Source organism: Cucurbita pepo, chromosome 8, assembly GCF_057944985.1.
Source record: "Cucurbita pepo subsp. pepo isolate OVF chromosome 8, ASM5794498v1, whole genome shotgun sequence".
Lineage (NCBI taxonomy): Eukaryota > Viridiplantae > Streptophyta > Magnoliopsida > Cucurbitales > Cucurbitaceae > Cucurbita > Cucurbita pepo.
Genome location: NC_141805.1, coordinates 11,475,393 through 11,497,650, shown reverse-complemented (window position 1 = coordinate 11,497,650; position 22,258 = coordinate 11,475,393). Strand labels below are relative to the sequence as shown.

At 37.8% G+C, this 22,258-nt stretch overlaps 6 protein-coding genes across 11 annotated transcripts; 3 read left to right on the top strand and 3 right to left on the bottom strand.

Annotated features, from left to right (window-relative positions):
- Positions 1–457: 457 nt before the first annotated feature.
- LOC111801130 (uncharacterized) lies at positions 458–2,473 on the top strand. 6 transcript variants are annotated; one of them, XR_015422326.1, is made up of 4 exons: positions 458–807; positions 889–1,041; positions 1,813–1,884; positions 2,059–2,473. XR_015422326.1 is itself a non-coding variant. In XM_023685117.2 (4 exons), exons 1-4 carry the CDS (start codon positions 796–798, stop codon positions 2,169–2,171), a joined length of 321 nt encoding a protein of 106 aa, XP_023540885.1. In that variant the 5' UTR covers positions 458–795; the 3' UTR covers positions 2,172–2,473. The 6 variants fall into 6 exon arrangements, 3 of the variants coding, with proteins under 3 accessions (XP_023540885.1, XP_023540884.1, XP_023540883.1); XR_002816087.2 differs by having other exon boundaries at positions 2,056–2,473; XR_015422325.1 differs by having other exon boundaries at positions 1,747–1,884; positions 2,056–2,473.
- On the bottom strand, positions 2,247–5,210 carry LOC111801129 (putative E3 ubiquitin-protein ligase XBAT31). The gene is made up of 8 exons (XM_023685114.2): positions 4,785–5,210; positions 4,659–4,718; positions 4,506–4,577; positions 4,312–4,433; positions 4,075–4,209; positions 3,890–3,997; positions 3,509–3,782; positions 2,247–2,899 (listed from the first exon to the last, which is right to left on the bottom strand). The coding sequence occupies exons 1-8, from the start codon at positions 4,965–4,967 to the stop codon at positions 2,543–2,545; spliced, it is 1,311 nt and encodes a 436-aa protein (XP_023540882.1). The 5' UTR covers positions 4,968–5,210; the 3' UTR covers positions 2,247–2,542.
- Positions 5,211–7,349: 2,139 nt separating this feature from the next.
- LOC111800406 (H/ACA ribonucleoprotein complex subunit 4) lies at positions 7,350–9,347 on the top strand. The gene has a single exon (XM_023684086.2). The coding sequence runs from the start codon at positions 7,430–7,432 to the stop codon at positions 9,179–9,181; it is 1,752 nt and encodes a 583-aa protein (XP_023539854.2). The 5' UTR covers positions 7,350–7,429; the 3' UTR covers positions 9,182–9,347.
- A 1,205-nt stretch (positions 9,348–10,552) lies between these two features.
- On the top strand, positions 10,553–12,036 carry LOC111800756 (dof zinc finger protein DOF2.4). Its single transcript, XM_023684590.2, has 2 exons — positions 10,553–10,709; positions 10,804–12,036. The coding sequence occupies exons 1-2, from the start codon at positions 10,659–10,661 to the stop codon at positions 11,767–11,769; spliced, it is 1,017 nt and encodes a 338-aa protein (XP_023540358.2). The 5' UTR covers positions 10,553–10,658; the 3' UTR covers positions 11,770–12,036.
- A 4,697-nt stretch (positions 12,037–16,733) lies between these two features.
- On the bottom strand, positions 16,734–20,011 carry LOC111801138 (beta-glucuronosyltransferase GlcAT14C). Its single transcript, XM_023685125.2, has 4 exons — positions 19,154–20,011; positions 18,650–18,725; positions 18,443–18,558; positions 16,734–17,520 (listed from the first exon to the last, which is right to left on the bottom strand). The coding sequence occupies exons 1-4, from the start codon at positions 19,674–19,676 to the stop codon at positions 16,988–16,990; spliced, it is 1,248 nt and encodes a 415-aa protein (XP_023540893.1). The 5' UTR covers positions 19,677–20,011; the 3' UTR covers positions 16,734–16,987.
- Positions 20,012–20,905: 894 nt separating this feature from the next.
- LOC111801139 (RING-H2 finger protein ATL33) lies at positions 20,906–21,919 on the bottom strand. The gene has a single exon (XM_023685126.2). It carries the CDS (start codon positions 21,743–21,745, stop codon positions 21,194–21,196), a length of 552 nt encoding a protein of 183 aa, XP_023540894.1. The 5' UTR covers positions 21,746–21,919; the 3' UTR covers positions 20,906–21,193.
- Between the last annotated feature and the right edge of the window lie 339 nt (positions 21,920–22,258).

Genomic DNA, 22,258 nt, shown 5'->3' with positions numbered 1-22,258 from the left:
TGTTGAGCTCAGTGATAGCCCATTTAACTGGGCTCATGGGAAACAGTTAGCCCAATAGTCTTATAGGCCCATCACAGCCCATTTAACTGGGCTCATGGGAAACAGTTGGCCCAATAGTCTTATAGGCCCACCACAGCCCATTTAACTGGACTCATGGGAAACAGTTAGCCCAATAGTCTTAATAGGCAAATTTTAATTTAATAATAATAGTAACAATAATAGAATAGAAGGTATATTTTTAATTCAAAAGATAAAGTTTTTTTTTTTATATATATAAAAAAATGTTTTGTTAGTTAGAATTGAAATCTCCATGCCTTGTTGATAAACTGAAATTACCATACTGAACCGTTGGCTAGTAGCTGAAGAACAAAACAAGGGAGGGCATAATAGTCATTAGATCACCTTTAAATTGAATGGCAGTACGAAATTATTCTCTCACGTTCTTTCCCTCCACCAGCTCCCGTCTGTTTCATTGAAAGTAACTTCATTCCTTCACAGTTCAAATGAGCGTGATCTTGCAAGGCCAATGCCAATGGCGTCGTTTGAAAGCCATGTGATGCATATTGCAAGACCGATCGTACGTTTTTGTTCTCTATAATTTACGGTTTTCGCTCGTTTGTTCGTTCTTCATTCTGGTTCGTCGATTTCTTTCGCTTAATTATTGCTCTTCCTTCTCGATTTGATAATCGTATTGGCAATTGGATTGAACTCTTCGTCGAATGTATGAGACTCTGAATTGATCCCCTCCGCTTTTCTCCTGGCACATTATTCCACTCGCTGCTTTCAGATTCAAGCATGGTTCAACTGGTACCTCTCTCTCTCCCTCTCTCTGTATAAATTTTGAGTGCTTAATTTGCCCTAATTTTGCGGTTGATATTGTGAATGTAGGAAGATGGATGGCCGTTAGGCTTGCGGCTAATGAACGCCAGAGTTGGATTGGCGGGAAATCATCATTATCTCTCTGCTTTGTTTTCTTTCAATACTTTGCGAACTCATTCTCCTAGCTCCTTCACCGATTTTTCCTCAGATCTTGATACAGAGGTCTGTTTACTTCGATGTCTTTTTCTGTTTTTCTTTTGTCTGAGTGTATGTGTTTGCGTTAGAGAGGCTAGGAAATAGTTGGTATGGAAGAACATTATGCTTAATTTGTGCAGGTAAACACTGGAACAATGCTTGATTTTTGTAGAATTCATTCCCTTGGCACCTAACTTTCATGGAAACATTAACTACACTTTGGTAGAATTTGTATTACTTTGTATTCTAAAATTTATAACAATTTAGTTCTTCAAATTTTGTGACAATTTAATCACAGCCATTAAAAATATCGTTAAATTTTTACCAGGTACTTTTTATTCATAACTAAACACATTTTGTTCTTAATCAATTTATCGATCTACTACATAAGAAATTTCATTGAATCTTATCAATATTTTTACAAACTAAGCTGTTATAAATTTTACCATATAGAAACTACTAAATTGTTATAAAAGTAAATGTAATGAATTTAAATCGTTACAAATTAAAGTTTAAAAACTAAATTACTAGTTTTATGAAAGCTTAGTTATAGTTCAATGATTTGCATTGGATCGCCTCGCTGTTAAGACTATATTTCTTTGTCTTACTTCTCTGAAGGGATTGAACTGAAGTTACAGGGTAGCCTTTTCAAAATGTGTATTTATTTTATTTGGAGCTCAATTATGGCCATCTTATATAGTTTTAATGGAAATTACTAAGTTTCAACTCTAGATCCCAACGACTACTCGCCTATTCGTTCTGCTTCTCAAACAAACTCTTTGTTTTCCAATGATCAAGTAGCTCCAGTGTTGTTTGAACCGGTTGCCGAAGAGAGAACCAGAAGATCAGATGGAGAACTTGTTCAGGATGGTAACACTCTAGGGATTCCTCTACTATTTTCATGTTTATATTGCCAAATGTTTAAATGATTCTTTCTTTGATTCGTACAGTAACGTTTGAAAGCAACTTTTTCTTCATGAAAAAGTGATGCAAGTCAAAAGTTAAATTCTCATTTGTTTCATTCTACCATTTGATTTGTAGAAGATTTACTTATCATTATCATCATTCAGCGATCGTGTTTGGGTCAGACAAATCGAGGCATTCGTCTTGCTGCAACATTCAGTCTGTTTACTGCCAAGTTAGTGAACTACATTTGATTAAATCCATAAAATCTTAACTAGTTAGTAACCATGGCTAATCTTTTCGTATCTGTTAGTATATGATAGTAGAAAAAACTTCAAATAACCGTATAGATTTGCTATATTTGCTAGTTTAGCGGCTTGAGAAACTGTTGTAAATAACTGACAATGATAAAGGGGAAAAAATGATAATAATAGTCGGGGCAAACGAACCTTCTCATATGTTTGCCCACATCGCACAGCACGGCCCTTGCATACTTTAGATTTGTGGCCAGCCTCAGTACATCCAAATATAGATGCTCTATAGGCGAAGTAAAAATTATATACCCAGATGGTAGTACATCTGAGGTTGCCATATCAGCTGGATTATCCATCTGGTAAGGCCTTTTTTAAGACTTAACACATGTCCCTGAATTTTGTTCACTCAACTTCCCAAATAGGATAGATAAGCTCTTCAAGCTGCTGTTTTCTTCATTGAAATTTGACGTTGTCAACCCCTTCAGCTTCAAGGGGGAAATCTCTTGGTCTACCTTGTCATGACTCTTCACCTCAGCAACGAGAAGCTGGGTGATGCTGCCTCTGCAAAAGGGGCAAACAGGGGCTGTTGGACAAGCTGTAGTTGGATTAGGCTTCTTATGGCAGCATAAAGATAATGTGCAATGGGCGCACATTCTATGGCCACATGGTTGAGCCTCAATATTGCACATCTGTTCAAAGCATATGCTGCACAACTCTGTATCGCTAGCCTGTTCGTATGATAGAATCAACGAGTGATGTAAGAATGTTGCGGACATAGTTATGAGCTATAGTCTTGACCAAATTAATTACAGAAATCGAAATATAAGCAACAGAGCAGTATCCCAAGAGGTAAAACTAGAACATTGAGAGGGAATATGTGAGATCCAACCTCGGTTGGTGAGGGGAACGAAGCATTTCTTATAAGGGCTGGAAATCTCTCCCTAACGGATGAGTTTTAAAATCTTGAGGGGAAATCCGGAAGGAAAAGTTGAAAGAGGACAATATCTGTCTGCTAGAGGTAAGTTTGGGCTATTACAATAGTATAAGAGCCAAGCATAGAGTAGTGTGCCAGCGTCCCCCCAAATGGGTGAATTGTGAGATTCCACGTCAATTTGAGAGGAGAATGAAGTACTCCTTATAAGAGTGTGGAAACTTCTCCCTAACGGATGCTTACAACCTTAAAGGGAAGCTCGAAAGGAAAAGTCTAAAGAGGACAATATCTATAGAAGTGAGTTTGGGCTGTTACAAAATCATTTTCAGATTCATTGCATTCATGTATTGACACCTAACTTGGAATTATTCAACAAAAAGCCCAAAATGAAGTGTGTTTGAATTACCTCAGATGCTAAATCATTGTCTAAATCAGAATCAATGTCCAAATCAGATTGGAAAGGACAAGGAGGTGTGACGAATGTTTCCTTAAATATGGCCTTCTCTCTCTCCATGTTTGCATCCATCAAGGCCTTTTCTAGCAAAACTTTTGCATCTGGATGTAGCTCAATGATTAACTTCAAAGGTGAAGGCCAGACGAGAGGTTCTGGTGATGAAGGGTTCAACAAAGCTGCACAAGCTTGATGCTTATGCTTTAAAGCAACCGTAAACGGTATCCTCCTGCAAATGAGAAAACTTCATTAGGAGTTCCATTGTTTGCTTCTAAATTGTGCCTGTTTTAAGCAAAGCATGGGGATAACTCTAGTTTTCTTTTTTTTTCAGCTTACCCATATGAGTCGAACTGAAATCTATCAGCTCCCCAAGCAAGCAATTCTCGAACACATTCCAAGGAACCACCACGAGCAGCTAAATGGAGTGGCGAACTACCTGGACAACTGCATAACATATTCACAACAAACCATCATTCTCTGGATATACTCATAATGAAAGAATGAGAGATCATTCCTCATACCTGCAAGTGGAAACACAGACAAGAGCACCATTGCTAAGAAGGATACGGACACACTCAGGTTGGCTCTGCCTGGCGGATAAATGCAATGGAGTTGAGCCATCCCCATCCCTAATGTTCACAAATCTTGCAAACCCCCTAGCCATTTCCATTCAATTCAAATTCAAAACTCATCATATTAAGCCAATACTCGAAGGTAAATGCTTGAAGAAGAAGAAGAAGAAGAGTAAATTGACTAACCAAGAGTCGGATACAGGGGTGGTATGCGCAGCAGAGAGAATCGCTTGCAGGCAATCAGAATGCCCATAGTAAGCTGCATAATGCAAGCAGGTTCTTCGATGTGTAGAATCAAACATCAATATCTATGGATGTCAAACAAACACTGGTAAGCAAAATTGCATCAAAATTAGAAACAAACTTCTGAAAAAACGCACATTAGCTCCTGCTTCGATCAGCCTCTGAACACAAGCTATCTTCCCGCTCATCGCAGCCAGCATCAGAGGAGTCTAAACCAACCAAAACAAGGATCAGTTCAATCGAACTGCCAAAGAGCTGAACACACACATTTGATCAAACGAAACAAAAACCTGATTATGCCGATTCAGAACATCCGGATTCACATTCCAGTCCAAGAGCATCGAAAGAATCTACATCAACAAATACTCAATGAATAAAAATGAAGGAAAATCTCTTGAACTTCAACTCAAACTCACATCGGTCTGTCCATTGGCAGCCGCTACATGTAGAGCAGATAGTCCTTGATGTTTGGTTGTTTGGTGTAAGATGGAGGAATCAATCTCCATCAAGGCTCGAACAACTTCCACATCTCCGTTCTGCAGAGCTCTGAAGAAGACTCCAGTTCCATGCCGGTCTGCGCAGCTCAGTCCCTGGCCCATTCCCCCCTCACTCTGCAACCTCCAGTTAAATAAATGGCCTCCTAGAACATGGAGAGGAGCTCGAGACGAAGCTCACTCACCAGGCTTCAATGGCGGACGTACAAGGAGATGGAGATGAGTGGGGGAATTGCAGGCGTGGATGAGAAGGAAGAGAACATGTGATAGTGAATGAATGAATGAATGAATGAATTGAATTGAAATGGCCTCGTAATTTGAACCTGCCCGCCATAGAAGCGGGCAACTTCGTCGTGTGGGCTTTAAGAAGATACTTTTTCTTTTTCTTTTCTCTGGATTTTGGCGTCATTGTCGGATATTTTGGGCATTTCCTATTATTTTATATTATCTCCTCATCCCCATGCACCATATTATTTTTTGCTGTCACTTTCAGAATTTCAATCAATTATTATTATTATTTTTAACCAATCAACTTTTGCACTCGGTCTTTTTTTCTTTTCTTATTTGAGATATTTTTTTTTAAATCAACTATTAAATTATAGATTTTGTAAAAATTAATTAATATTTAATTTATATAATTTAATAAACCTCCTTCGTGTCCTATAATCAATTCAATTTAAAACTTTTTTCAAACCCATATAAACAAAATTAATAATGAAATCTAATCTATAATTTTTTTTAAAATTTTTTAACTTAAAAAAAAAATGAAAATTCATTTATAGTCCAAATAAATAGTTACGTATGCAGCTGTACAAAATATAAATGAGTACAACCATCAATTTAAAATAATACAAAGGGTGTCAGAAAATATTGTTTGTGCAGAGAATTATTCTGTGTCACTCATACATGAATAATATAGTATCCAAGGATCTTAAAGTAAAATAGATACTCTATTTTACTTTAGTGAAGTGTGCAATAACTTTGAGTTTTAAACTTTCAACCAATATAATCCTGAATTTAAATGTTTCTGCGAAATTAATGTACGTAAATTAGGAAATAAAGTTTCAATAAAATGAAAATTAAGTCACATAAATGCTAACCATAACTATTAAAAAAATTGGTCGTGAAGAGAAATATTTATGGTACATAGCACCCTCAATCCACCGCTAACAGATATTGTCTTCTTTAAGTTTTCTCTTTCGGGCTTCCCCTCAAGGATTTTAGCAGATATTGTCCTCCTTGGGTTTTACCTTTCGAGCTTCCCCTCAAGACTTTAAAACGGGTTTGCTAGGGGAAGGTTTCACACCTTTACAAATGATGGTTTGTTCTCCTCCCCAACCAATGTGGGACATCACAATCCACGCCCCTTCGGGACCCAGCTTCCTCACTAACCCTCTTTCCTTCCTCCAATCGATGTGGAACCGCCCCCAAATCTACCCCCATTTGTGGCCTAGCGTCCTTATTGGCACCCCGCCTCGTGTCTACCCTCCCCTTCGGGGAACAGCGAGAAGGCTGACACATTGTTCGGTGCCTGACTCTGATACCATTTGTAACGCCCCAGATCCACCGCTAGCAGATATTGTCCTTTTTGGGCTTTCCCTTTCGGGCTTCCCCTCAAGGCTTTAAAATGCATCTGGTAAGGGAAGGTTTTTACACCCTTATAAATGGTAGTTTGTTATCCTCCCAACCTATGTAGGACATCACAGTATCAAACATCTTTAATGAATTTAAAAAAATAATATTATGCATAACCATCGTAGAGTTTCGTCGTTCCTATAAGTTGTCTTAGAGTCATGTCGTTCTTATCTCAATTTAGCTATGTCAAAAGAATTGTCAAAGGTGTAGTCACAGTGACTTCAGTATCGAGCAAATAAGTTATAAATCTCGAAGGTATAATCACGATGAATATCCAAGAAATTGTGACCTTAAAGGTGTAGGGTTATAATAAAGATCCGTGGTAAAGCTAGCTACTTGATTAAATTTAATGGACGATTATAAATTATAATAAATACAACTCTTAATTAATTAATTTCGGTAAAATTCATTTTCCACCGATTTTTTTTTTTTTCAAAAAGGAAATTTGAAACGTGCTTTTAATTATAATGATGCCTTTGTTTTATTGGACAAAAAACTGTTGTACGTAAGACCAATTTCCCCCATTTTAGCCATCATCCTCGTTCCCATCTTTCCCTTTTCAGAAGCTACTTCATTCATTGGTCAATTTCTTACGGCTTACAGTAAAAAGTAACGCACGGCCGCACCGTATAGATTCTCCAATTATTAGCCGGCTTTCCCATGGGCCCAGGCCCATGTGAGCCCAACGAGCCTTAGCCCATATACCAACTGCATAACTGGGCCTCATTGTTTGTTAGTCGAACCCAATAAAACTAAACTGCAGGCCCAATACAGAGAAGAGGCCCAATAAGCCCATACAGATCACCATCAGCGTCGAAAATCACTGGCTGTCTTATATGTTCGTGTCCTCTAAAACCCTAGAAAAACCATTTCCTCACTTCGTTGGAGTCTGCAGTCTCGCAGCTTACTGTTAAGGTTTCTGAAGTTCAGCCATGTCGGATGTTGAGATTTCTCGTTCGGAGAAGAAGAAGAAGAAGCATCGGAGCAAGGATGAAGAAGTTTCACCAGTGGTAGGTTCCGACGAGCAGCCGCTCAAGGATGTTGCCGACTTTTTGATCAAGCCGCAAAGTTTTACTCCTCCGGTGGATACATCTCAATGGCCTATTCTTCTGAAGAACTACGACCGTCTCAATGTACGTACTGGACACTACACTCCTTTACCGTCTGGTTTCTCTCCTCTGAAGCGGCCTCTGATTGACTACATCAGGTATGGTATTCTCAACCTTGATAAACCGGCGAATCCTTCGTCGCACGAGGTTGTGGCTTGGATTAAACGGATTCTTCGGGTTGATAAAACGGGTCATAGTGGTACACTGGATCCCAAGGTTACTGGTAATTTGATTGTGTGCATTGATCGAGCCACGCGGCTCGTGAAGTCGCAACAGGGTGCTGGTAAGGAGTACGTGTGTGTTGCTCGTTTGCATTCTGCTGTGCCCGATGTTGCTAAGGTGGCTCGGGCTCTGGAGACGCTCACTGGAGCTGTGTTTCAGAGGCCGCCTTTGATATCGGCTGTGAAAAGACAGCTTAGGATTAGGACTATATATGAGAGTAAGCTTCTTGAATATGATGCTGATAAACATTTGGTTGTGTTTTGGATTTCTTGTGAGGCTGGAACTTACGTTAGAACGTTGTGTGTGCATTTGGGTCTCATTCTTGGTGTTGGAGGGCATATGCAAGAACTTAGGAGGGTGCGGTCTGGGATCTTGGGTGAGAAGGATAACATGGTTACAATGCATGATGTTATGGATGCTCAATGGGTTTATGATAATTTCAAGGATGAGAGTTATCTGAGGAGGGTAATTATGCCTCTTGAGGTGGTTTTGACAAGCTATAAAAGATTGGTTGTCAAGGATTCTGCTGTTAATGCTATTTGTTATGGTGCTAAGTTAATGATTCCAGGGCTGTTGAGATTTGAGAATGATATTGAAGTTGGGGAAGAAGTTGTACTTATGACCACCAAGGGTGAAGCCATTGCTCTTGGTATTGCAGAGATGACCACTTCTGTGATGGCAACTTGTGATCATGGCATTGTTGCAAAGATCAAAAGGGTTGTGATGGATCGTGATACATACCCAAGGAAATGGGGATTGGGTCCAAGGGCATCAATGAAGAAAAAGCTTATTGGAGAAGGGAAGTTGGATAAGCATGGAAAACCAAATGAGAACACTCCTCAAGAGTGGCTAAGGAATTTGGTTTTGCCTACTGGTGGGGATTCATTGGTTGCAAGCGTTTTCGCTTCCGATACCGCCACTCCAAAGCAGAGCGTTGCAGCTGATGAGGAAAAAGATGGTTTAGGGCGGAAGCGGAAACACGATGAGGAAGCAGAAGCTGCAGCTCCTGCTAAGAAACTGAAAGGTGAAAAGGTCGAGGAAGCTGAAGAAGTCGAAGAATCCGGGAAGAAAGAGAAGAAAAAGAAGAAGAAAGATAAAGAGAAGGGAGGCATAGAAGCTTCAGATGATGAAAAGGCTGAGAAATCAGAGAAGAAAAAGAAGAAGAAAGAGAAGGATGCAAAAGAAGAAGCGGGTACTCCGGAGACAGAGAAGTCGGAGAAGAAGAAGAAGAAGAAGAAAGACAAGGAGTCTGGAAATGATACTCAAAATGGGGAAGCAGATGACGATGTTGATGGGGGGAGTGAGAAGAAAAAGAAGAAGAAAAAGAAGAACAAAGAAGAAGCAGACGAGTAAGAAAGATTGTAGTTTTAGTTTCTAGATTGTAAGGCCATCATCTATTTCAGTTTCTAGATTTTGCAACATCTTTTCTATGCATTTTCTGTAGAATTTTTGCTTAAACACAAAATGGTATGGTAGGCTGTTCGATTGTTCTTACCAAAACTTCCTTGCTCTGCTGCTATTCCCTTCTGGATTTGATATCTATCTTTCCATCTTTTGCAATCCCCTAATGATGCTCGATTATCAAGAACAACCCCCGATGGCTGGAAGCAGGAAATTGGCTAACATCTATGAACACATTGGGCCTGAGAGTGATCCATTGGGGCTTTTATTTTGGGCCTGAGAGGTATCCAATGGACTTTCATTTTGGGCCTAAGAGTGATCCAATGTGCTTTTAAACGCTATTGCATTATCATGAATTAATGTACGTGTATCATGAATGTAGCTGAGCTTCCAACAAATATTAGTCTAAATTGACTTCTTGGGTCATTTTCTTTTTAAAGTCAACTCAACCATTGACTTATTTTTGGTGTTTAAATGTATGGAAGTCGAACATTTATGAGCACCTATATACTCCATGTACGCGCTTTCATTCAATTAGAACAATCGTAGTCTCGTTTCTTTTATTTTTTAAATTGGTAAAATTTAAAAAATTTCGCTACTAATTTTTTTAAAAGGTAACATTGAATTGGCACATCAAAGTCCAAACTCCTTTTCATGGCCTTCAACAAGCAAGCAGACAATTTTTCTTACGAAAATTTGCTTCAATTTTTACCCTTTTCTTCTTCATTAAACTTTTGCCTTTCCATAAATACGGCGTCGTTTCTTAGATACCAACCCCATTTCCCCCAACCATCACAGTCTTATAGGACCCCACTTATATTCCAATGCAAAAAAATACATAAAAGAAGACTGTCCTTCACCACAAAAGCCCCAATCCAACCTCTTTTAATTATGATCTTAAAAAAAAACATTAAAAAAAACAAAAAACAAAAAATTGAAAGTTCGAAAAGAACAAGACTCCTCTACACACCACCATTAAACACACGATCGTATACAGCCCAGAACCCAGAACACCACCATTAAACACACGATCGTATACAGCCCAGAACCCAGAACAGTCTCTAAACTAACGTTAAGTCGGTCAATACCGACACCAATTTTTAAAATAAATTTTACCCAAAAATTAAAAGAAAAAAAAAATATGTTTCTTAAGCAAATAGTGATGAGAGAGAAAAAGAAAAGGATCAAAAGAAGCTTATGGACTAAGAAACATCATCTCTAATGCCCTAAAAAGATATATATATATATATATATATATATATATATATATATATAAGACATTAAAAAAAAAAAAAAAAAAAAAAAAAGTTAATCCCTTTATTTTTGCTGCTCTCTCTCCTCCTATTTGATGTGATTCTCCACTATTTATCTCTCCCAAACAAAACCCCATCAACCTTTACAAAAGAGAAAGAAAACCCAGAAAAACGCCATGAATTTTTCATCCATTCCTCCTTATCTTCATCCTTCTAATTGGCAACAGGTAACCCTTTTCTTTCTTTTTTTCAAATATTAAAATCAAACATTAATATTCTTCACATATTTGATTTCATTCCCTTACTCTTTTCTTTGCTCAGCAAGTTTCCCATCAACTTGGAACTACTACTACTACTACTACTACCTCTGCACCCACTTCTCAGCTTCCTCCTCCTCCGCCCCCACCACCTCATGGCGGTTCCATCCGGCCCGGTTCCATGGCAGAGCGAGCTCGATTGGCTAATGTTCCCATGCCTGATGCTACATTGAAGTGCCCAAGATGTGAATCAACCAACACTAAGTTTTGTTACTTCAACAATTATAGCCTAACTCAGCCTCGCCACTTTTGCAAGACTTGCCGACGGTACTGGACGAGAGGTGGCGCTCTGAGGAACGTCCCGGTCGGGGGCGGTTGTCGGAGGAATAAAAGAAGTAAAGGGAGAAATTCTAAATCGCCGCCGGTTAGTTCTGACCGGCAACAACAAACTAGCGGTTCAGCTAATTCCTCATCAAGTGCAATAGCTTCCAATAATAATAGTGGACTTTCCCCACAGATCCCACCACACCGCTTCATGGCTCCTCTCCACCACCACCACCACCACCAACAACTCACTGACTTCGACATCGGAGGGTTCAACTACGGCGGCGGCGGTGTACTGTCAGCTCCTGCCACCGCCACCGGTGACCTGAGTTTCCAATTGGGTAACACTAATTTAGCTGGAGGAACAAGTATAGGATCTCTCTTGGGATTTGACCAACAATGGCGGCTCCAACAACAAGCTCCTCAATTTCCCTTCTTGTCGAGCCTCGACCCTTTCGACGGCGGTAGTAGCGGCGGCGGCGGCGGCGGCGATGGGTCGGGGTGGCAAATGAGGCCAAAATTACCCTCAGGATCAAGGAATTTAACCCAAATGGGAAATTCAGTGAAAATGGAAGGAACCCCAAATCATGAAGCTAACATTGGAAGGCAATTTGTTGGGAATGAACAATATTGGAGCGGTGGATCAATGGCGTGGTCGGATCTTTCTGGCTTCAGTTCTTCATCTTCAGCAAGAAACCCTTTATAGAAATGTTGTTTAGTTCTTCATGTGTGCCATGATCATCAGCCAAAACCCTAGAACAATATGGTGCTTCTTTTTTTTCTTTTAAAAATCATATCTTTTTTGGGTTTTTTTTTTTTTTCCTATTTTGTTTAGTTTTAGTAGTTAGGATTGAAGTTGGGGATGAGAAATGATATCATTTTATTACCATATGGATAGATTATGTTTGTTTGTTCCTTAATCTTTGATATCAATTTCTCAAAATGCATGCTTTCCATCAGCACACGATGATAACCACGACTTGTTTTCTCTACTCATCGTCTTATAATCGTTAGATTCAAGGATACTGTGGTATCTGGCATTGGTTGAAGAGAAGAACGAACCACCCTTTATATAAGAGTGTGGAAACCTTCCCCTGCTAGGACAATATCTGCTAGTGGTGGTCTTGGGCCATTACATATACCTACATAAATATTTTATAAAATGACAACATGAACACCGAAACATGTTCTTCGTTTTATTTCACATGTGGGATTATGTGAGATCTCACATCAGTTAGAGAAGGGAACTAAACATTCTTTATAAAATATGGAAACTTCTCCCTAACATACGAGTTTTAAACCTGTCAACAATCGGAAGTAAAAGCCATTTTGAAAGCTTTTATTCGTTTAAAACATTCCATAAAGGCTCTATGGTTTATCTTCATTCTAGACAAAGGGTTTGTAGTAAAACAAAGGGAAGTCTTTTTTATTTTTTAGGGCACTTTTCATTTCTCTCGTCATTTTTCAACCTATTTCCGAACTTATTTTCTTAATCTTTTTCGTACATCGAAGAAAGTCGTTATGTGAATCAGAATGACGTTTTTCAATTAGGGTTTCGGCCTAAACGACGAACAAACACTCGAACATGAGAGCAAGGGATCATCCAAAGAATAGACGAGCTCCGATGAGAGAGGCAAGAACCATACTTTTAGAGACCTAACCTAACTCCCGATCCGAACTTTATGAAGAGAGATGAACATTAGTTATCCCTAAGAGGGAAAGCATTTAGTTAAAGCAATCTCCAAACTTCACTTAGAGTTGAGTGAACACAAAGGTAAAAAGTACAAAAAAAAACGGTGCGTTTTAGTCATGGGTTAGTACTTGCTATTACAACAACCAAAATTAGAGAGCATGACTTAGAGCTCCATACCTATGTTGCTTGTTTTAGTGATTACTTCTAACTTAGCAAATTTTAATTCTAGAACGAGTTGGTGAACATAACCTTAACTTTGACAAACTTCGTCTGAGTTTGTTCATTATTATCTGGATTATGATCGATTAAAGAAATCTCGATCCATCTTAGTATCAAATTTACGAGTTCAAATTTATCAAATTTAGGCTTAGACTTAGCATGATTCGCGTGTTCGTTCATTAGGGTTTGCTCCATTCATGTATATAAATGTTATTAATTTGGTTCTCGAGATTGTCAGTATTGACTAAAAAGTCGGCCCGCTTACACCCGCCATCATTATGACATAAGATTTTTGGAATTAAAAAAAAAAAGAATTTATAAATATAATTCTCAAATTTGGTAGTCATTGTCCCAATAATTTGGCCTGCATCAATTCCAATGAAACGGTGTGTATTAATTGGCTTAGTGCAACCCAAATGATTAGCAACTCTAACTAAAGTACATTTTTAATTTTTTAAAATTAAATTTATCAATATTTTTTTTTATTCTATACGAAATAATTATCAATTATACACATAGAAAATAGGAATAAATCAGAAATAAATAAGAAAATGAATTTTTTTTTTTATTCTTAAAAAAAATAATTAGGAATTTAGTCATCAAAATGAAACCCCACGCGCTCTCCGCTAAAGTGTGAGTGAGAAAAGAGAATTACACGCGCTTGAGAGGTGCAGTTAGATCACGCATCACAAGACGACAAATCTCTGTTTTGTCAGTATTCCAGTGGGCCCAGTTTTATCTCCCATGTTTGAATTGCACGCACTTTTCGACTGCGTGAAATTGCACATTTTTACAGAAACTTACAAAAATGGCCCCCCGTATTTTTCTCCACATCCTAATTTCCTCAATTATTACATAAAATTCCCTAAACTCTCTCAAATTACACAAAGTACACAGTACCACTCCCCCGCACGGACCCCGTCTCAACATTCCATCTTTTTATTTCCATTTCCTTTTTATTTATTTATTTATAATTTTTTTTTAAAAATAATAATAAATAGTACAAATTTTATTAATTTTTGTGGGAATAAATAATAATAACTATTTTTTATTTTTTTAATTTTTTTTTTAATTTTTGTGCATTACTTAAAAAAAGGTAGTAGTCAAAAGCCAGCATTGAGTTTAAAGCTGAATCTAAGCTGCTTTCTTTTTTAGTTTTTACTGTTCTTTCTTTTATTATTAATTTTTATATTAATTTTTCAAAAAAATTATATTGTTTATTTTTATTAATTAAATTAATTTATTTTTCACATGCAAATTATATCTTGAACTAAATTAATATTTAAGTGAAAATAAATTTTTTGAATATTTAACTTTTTAGCCTATAATTTATACGAAATTTTCGATGTGGCCATGCAAAAAGTTGAAAATATCTTTTATTTTTAGATGTATATATTATTTATTTATTTATTTAACAATTTTTTTTTAAGTAAATTAATTTTTAAGCGAGAATGAAAATTTTGAATATTTAACTTTTTCGGCCTATAATTTATACAAAATGTTGGATGTAGCCATGCAAAAAGCTGAAAATATCTTTTATTTTTAGGTGTCGTATTATAAATATAATATAAATATATATATTTATTTATTTATTTTAAAATAAATGAAGGAAAAAAGAGGAATCTTGGAGGGGTGTTTGGATTTAGCTTTTGCAACAATCGAGGGTTCTTACTAACAACGAATAAAGCTCTCTCATTCAACCAACACACTCTGGAAAACTAACTTTATTTTTTTTATTTTAATTTTAATTTTTTTCCTCTTTTTTTTCAATAGTTTTACGAGAAAATCTCGTGGTTGGTCGGTTGGTAGAGGAGACGAAATTAATTAAAATTAAAAAACGAACATCTCATAATTATATCCTCGAAACAAACCTTGATTTAGTGAGTGTCCAAAGCAAGGAAAAGTATCGGAGAAATGGCTCGGAATTCTAAGCAAAATCTTAACGTTACCTTACCCACACTTTGATCTATGTTCGTGTCATATTTCTTTCTCTAAAGGAGTGATTGGGGAGCGGGTTTGATATCTCGAGTTTGGAAATGTTACGCTCGAGATTTAGTTTCTAGAAGCTTACAAGGTTTGGATTTCTTTGAAGAGGATGATGGGTTTAGGGTATAGCTTGAGTACTGTTAAATTCAAAATTGACTGGTCAGTGTAAGCTTATCCATCTGGGTATGTATTCTTCAAAGAAGAATGTATTTACTTACAGATTATGGCTTTCGTATTTAGTGGGTCTCCAACATGCTCTCGATAATCTACGTTGATTACCAGTAACAAATGGAATTGGGAATTCAGGTGAACTTATCCATATGGGTATGCATTCTTCAAAGAGGAATGTATTTACTTACCGATTATGGCTTTCGTATTTAGTGGGTCTCCAACATGCTCTCGATAATCTACGTTGATTACCCGTAACAAATGGAATCGGAAATTCTGGGTTTGTTCACGAAATAAAAAATTTAGGGTTCTCGAGAAAAAGAATCGAACGAGCCATTTAAACCCTAATAAAGGTATAGGCATATTCTCTCTCTACAAAATCTTGGAATTAAGAGAGAGAAGAATGAAGGATTTATGCTCAAGTTCTCACGTTCTCCCACATGAATTCAATCATGCAACCATGGCCCATACACATTTGAGATTCCCAATTAAACATCACATTCACCAAATTTTGCATTTTGGTCCTTTTCGACCTTTCCACGTTCGTCTATCTAACCCTAAAAAATATTGATTATACTCGATCTCGTCTCTTTCTTCGGTTAAGTATGTTAAACTCGTAAATTAGAAGTAGAAATAAGTCTGTGTTCGTTAAAATAGAAAGTAGAATAATAAGATTAAAAGCGAAGAGACGTTTTTTTACGGGTTTTATTTTAAGCTTAAGATTCGAGATTCAAATCTCGATCGGACATAAAAATATATATAAATAAAAAGAAAAAGAAATTGATGGGAATTTTGAAATGGGTTTGTCAAAAAAGAATCATGTTTGTAAGGGCCTACTTTTCAATAGTTCCTTCCTTCACACATCAACTTTGTCCATCTCTTTGGATTCCTTTGCAAAATATATATATGAATCAACATTTTCATTCAAACTAAACCTTTTGGGTCAATCTTTTTAAACCAAAGATTCAAAAGTTTTCTCTTATTTCATCGTATTTTGATCATAATCAACATATTGAATGGTCGTGATTGTAACCGCCCAAATTCACTGTTAGTAGATATTGTCCGTCTTAGCCCGTTACGTATCGCCGTCAGACTCACAGTTGTAAAACGCATGTATTAAGGAGATGAATCCTTCGATCCCTTATGAAAAATGTTTCGTTCTCTTTTCCAACTGATGTGGGATCTCACAATAATAGTTATGAAGTTAGATTCTTACCAGACTTTTTTTTTTTTTTTTTTTTTTTCGTTTTCGAGAACAATCTAGATTTTGATGATCGAGATTCTGACAACCATGATTGAAAATACAACAATCCTTCGAGAGCCCTTGTGTGCAGCTAAGTCCTCTGACGAATCTCTCAATTGCTTGCATGCTCAAATCGAACGTAGTGAGAGTGAAAGACTCGTTACCCAAATCGTTAAGCGACCATTCTATTCCACACATATTTGTTGATGTGGATTATCAAAACTAAGAATTTTGACTCGGTGGGAGATTCAATTATTGTTAAAAAAAAAATAATAATAATAAAAAATAGGAAAAATATTATTTTAGGTAATATGGATGCTTACGTGGAGCATTTAAAAAAAAAAGAGGAAAGAAAAGGAAAGAATATTAAAATTTCTTTTTGGATTATAATTGGCAGACGACAAGACCAAAAGCAAAGACATTTCTTCAATGAATCGTAGAACGACAACAAATGGAACGGTCGAACGACAATTAAAGCCATGACAGCGACTTCAACATTCAAAGCCCAAGTACGTTAGTTGGGCCCAACTTACAAGACCTTTGGGCCTAGCCCAAATAATATTTTATATTTAACATCAAATAACTGTACAGAGGAAAATTGATAGGTTTGGCAGATTATCTACATTGTCTGGGTCTGAAGTTTTCATGATCAAGAAGCTTCATCAGAAGCTTTTCCACCCTCTTCGAGCTGCTGGTTGGTTTAACATCATGGGGACTGCCATAGGCCACACAAGGACCCTTCTCCGAGATCGAGTTCGAGTTCGAGTTGGGGTTCCTCACGCACCAGGCACCCAGTGTGAACTGCCCCTTCGCCCTCTTTAAAAGTTCCTCGTCAATTCTGTGAAGTACTGAACTATTCTCAGCAAAGCTTCGTGCAAAAGGGAGACCACTTTGGACCATGTCGATGAAATGCTCGGACGTTAGATTAATCGGGTGTTGGTTCGGAGGATTGTCCCATTTCGTATAATGCAAGTCTTGGTTCACCGTAGTGTTTTGGAAGTCTTTGTGGTTGCAAATGATAGTGTGAAAGTAACCCTCCGAGGAAGACAAGAAATTGGTGTAGTACATGAGGAGAGTGCGAGGGAGATTGTCCCATCCCCATATGCAAAATTCCAGAAATGGCTTCGTGAGAACCACCCATGAAGATCCTGCCCAGAGTATATTAGTTTGGGTTAGGAATCACGAACCTCCACACTGATATGATATTGTCTACTGTGAGCATAAGTTCTCGTGGAAGACTTCATATCAATAGAGATGTATTCTTTACTTGTAGATCCATGATCAACCTCTTAATTAGTCGATATAGGATTCCTCTCCCAACAATTCTCAACAATCCTCCCCTCGAACAGATTACACCATAGAGCCTCCCCTATGGCCTATGGTGCCCTTGAACAGCTTCCCCTTAATCGAGGCTCAACTCCTTCTCTAGAGCCCTCGAACAAAGTACAACCTTTGTTCGACAGTTGAGTCACTTTTCACTACACCTTAGAGGCTAGCAACTTCTTTGTTCGACACTTGAGAATTCGATTAGTATTGCTAAGTTAAGAGCATGACTCTAATACCATGTTGATATTGTCCACTTGCTTCCGGTTTCCCCAAAAGGCCTCATACCAATAGAAATGTATTCCTTGCCCATGATCAACCACTTCCCCTTAGTTAGCCGATATGGGACAGCTCCTTCTTAATCGAGGCTCGACTCCTTCTCTGGAGCCCTCGAACAAAGTACAACCTTTGTTCGACAGTTGAGTCACCTTAGTCAGTCACCTTTATTCCTTATCCATGATCAACCCCTTAGTTAGCCGACGTGGGACTCCTCTCCCAACAATTCTCAACATACTTTGAAAAATATCAAACTATTCGTGTGGATCAATCAAATGTTCAACCTTCTAAATTTTATGTCACCCAATGAAAACCAGAAATCTGCTAATGTCTAGAATTCTCCATCTCATTGACTCGAGTCTAGCACGGTTAATATCTCATCGAACACTATTATGATTGAAATGTCAGGAATAGCAAATCAACCAAATGGTGGATGAAAAATGTTATATAGGATTATAGGAACAGCCTTACCTGTAAATAGCTTGAACGACGACGGTATCGACCTTCGCTCTTTTGCCCAAAAAACTCCAGATTTCTTTGCATGATATAAGCCAGGATCTATCATTATAGTCTTTGCTCCCATGTCCCTAGATCAGTCATGAAACAATTTAGATAATAATGTTCATATCCAAAGGGATATTTGTGAAAATAGCGATGCAATGCGACGAGTGGGCTTACTCTTTCCAACCAAGATTACTCGAGTGCTCAACGAAGTTCAAATCCCTTGGCAAGAAGGAGAATACATGCAAAAGATCTGGAACACAAACATATAAACAGTTGAATGAATCACATCTGGAAATTCAATTCTTCCTCCTAAAGATCAGAGATGACAGAAAAACAAGGATTTATGAGTTCTTGCAACATGATTTTACAAATCTGCAGCCAGAACAGAACAGTTCAGTTGAACTTTCTTCTAACTTTTGGGAAGGTAATGCAACTAGCGAGCAAGATCATAACATGTATCCTAAAATCTAGAAACTGAATGATATATGAGTTTTTGAAAATATAGCCACAGATAATCAAGAATCAAGTCAGCAACAGTTTAAACAGATCGGAGCTGATAGAAGATCATATGATACCAAGAGAAATTTCTCTAATTCAAGTGAGGTACATATCTAAAGCAACAAGATCTCAACTAGATTATGAATTGAACACCAAGAACTCATGAGCTAAAGAAACTACCGTCTTGCGAGACTAGAGGATAATCAGAGGCGCTGAGATTAATGAACCAATCCCAATCTTTAGCGCGATTCAGCAATATCGCAATCGCCTGAAGCGTAGAAGCAATCATAGTTGGACCTTTATCAGTGATCAAATTGGCCTTTCCCACAACCATCACATTCCTGAACTCTCTCAATACGCTCTCCGACTTCACGTATTTCGCTAGTTCGAGTCTCTCGGAATCCGAAGCTTCCAGATCAAGATGTAGCAGACAGTAGTTCCTGGGATGATATGCCGCCTGAAGAAGCCGCCTCATCGATCCGCCATCTCCTTTCGTTCCTGATATCAAATACGCAAATCTCGGCAATGGCGGAAGCCCTAACTCCAGCCTTTCATTGTCATTGGAGTCTAGTACGAATCTCGTTGCGCCATGGGAAGAAGATTTAGGGTACACGGAAGTAACAATCAGAAAGAGCAAGAAAAATACAGCCAATGGCATCAGCCATTTCCGATCTGGATAATACGGATTGTGATTCTTCTTCATTTGAACTTCCTAATATCAATTTGGAATGCGATATCTGAAGACGAACTGATGCAAATTGGTTGCCCGGAGCTTAAACCCTAAACCTCGATCTGAAGTTGCAACTCAGAGGAAGCTGAATCGAATTGTTGAACTTGAACCCTAAGTAGATGAAAATTGCTACGGTTTTTTATGGCTTTACGGATGAATTTGAAGATTTTGATGCTTGAGAAAAAGGTCGGAAGGTGAAAGTGTTCTGTCGGCGGCGATGGTCAGTGGCAGAATCCGTTGATGTAAAATAAAATTGAAGAGGGAAAAACATTACCTTCGAAAGAAATTTAAAATGTCCGTCACACAATATTGTACTTCATTCGAGCATTTAATTTCCATGTAAAAAATATGTTGACTTTATTAATTTTATGAAAAATTTTGATAAAATAACTTTGACTTTGACTTTCAATTTTGGTGTTGAAAAGATCGGTTTAAGTTTAGGTTTAACACTGTTATAAATAATGTTTTGTTCTCCACTCCAACCCAATCAACCCCTTGAGAGCTTAACGTCCTCGCTCGTACATCGCGTCTCCAATTGATGTGGAATCTTACAATCTTCCTCTAGGGCTCACGTCCTCGTTAGCACAGTTCGACCCAATCAACCCCTTGAGAACTTAACGTCCTCGCTCGCACACCGCGCCTCCAATTGATGCGGGATCTCACAATCTACTCCTAGGGCTCACGTCCTCGTTGGCACAGTTCGGTGTCTAGCTCGGATACCATTTGTAATAGTTCAATCTCACCGTCAGTAGATATTGTCCTATTTGAGTTTTCCCTTACGGACTTCCCCTCAAGATTTTAAAATGCGTTTGCTAGGGAGAGATTTCCACATATTTATAAGAAATGTTTTGTTCCTCGCTCCAACCATCTCCTGGGGGCCCAACGTCCTCACTTGTACATTGAGCCTCCAACTAATATGGGATCTCACAGGTCATCAGTCACAAGTAACCACGCTGACAACATGAACACAAAACTGCGAACCTTAGCAAGATCAAATTAAATTATATCAACCAGTTTTAAGGTGATGAAATGGTTTCGGTTATAAAATTTAGTTGACATAAGTTTCGAGTTCTTGATTTGAAAACTTTATATGCAATTGTAATTTAATTTATGTCTAACATTAAACTCGATTAATTAAAATAAATAATTGGAATTATCTAAATAATAAAAGTTAGAAATATTCCAACATTTTCAAAGGTATGTATTCAATAAAGATAGAAATTAAATCTTCGCATTTATGATTAATTAAAGCTAAAGTGGAAAATGAAATAAAATGTCAACACGTGTAACACCAAGAAAAAACAGCCTTTTGCGATTTGGATTGAATCAAATTCAATCCAAATTTCAAAATTAAATGAAATCGGGACCCATTTAATTGGACTTTTTCCACAAAATTTCACAAAATCGAGACCAGTTCGGGAAATAATTTTGGATGTGGTTCGATTTTGCAGCAATCGGAATCTCTCTACGTCGAAGAAGAAGAAGAATTTTCAAACTAAATTGCCGGCATCCGGCAGACCTTGCTGGTAATCGTTGTTCCTAGAAGCCGCAGGTCGCGGCGGTGCTCGGTTGTTAATCGGCCGTTTAACGGCGATGGTGACGGTGGCGCGACAAACAGGGCAATTGGGGTGAGAATAGAGCCACATGTCGATGCAATCTACATGAAAAGAGTGTTTACACGCGGCGAGTTGCCGGACCTTCTCGCCGTCGGCGAACGCCGATAGGCACACAGGACACTCGTTTCCGACTTCCTTACAGTGCTGGTCCTTGTTGTACACAACAGCCGCCGCCACGTCATTAGAAATACGATTCACAGCCACCACGGTGACGGCGGCGCCGGGTAGCCTGGCGGATCTCCGCGGCCAGAGGCGGAGGAGATTGGGGGAGCACTTGATGGCGATGAAGAAGGAGTAGACAAGAGCAGGGATGATGATGACAGCGACGAGGGCGAGGATGAACTCGATTGGAGAGAAAGCAACGGTCCGACGAGGGGAGGGGAACGGCGGCGTTGGTCGATTCATCACGGTGGTGCTGGTGTCCATGGCGGAGGAGAGGTGGGAGGGGATTCTTATCGTGTAGGAGCTTAATTAGAAAATTGGAATTTTTATTATTTTTATTTGGATTTGTTGGATTTTTGTTTGATAATGATTTTTCTTTAATTTTGTCCTAAGAAAATATAGAAAAAAAAAAAATGAATTTTATCACTCATCAACCAATCATCTCAACTCTTTTTTTTATGATAATGTTTAAAATAATAGCTAAATTAATATAAATATCCAACTTTTTCATTTTTTTTTTTTAAATACTTAATTTTTTTAAAATTTAAAAAATAGGCTTAAACTTTGAATATTTTTCAAAAAAGAATTATTTTAATTATAATAAAATGTATGTTAAAATATCATAATAAAAACATTTTCCTAATACAATAGTTATTTATTAATTAGGTAATGGAAAATATTTAGTTAATAATAGAGGGTTTGTGGATACCCTCATGGTGATGGCTATGCAGTTATACCTGCTTTATCGTTTATGCAACTTGAAAATGTGGGCCACTG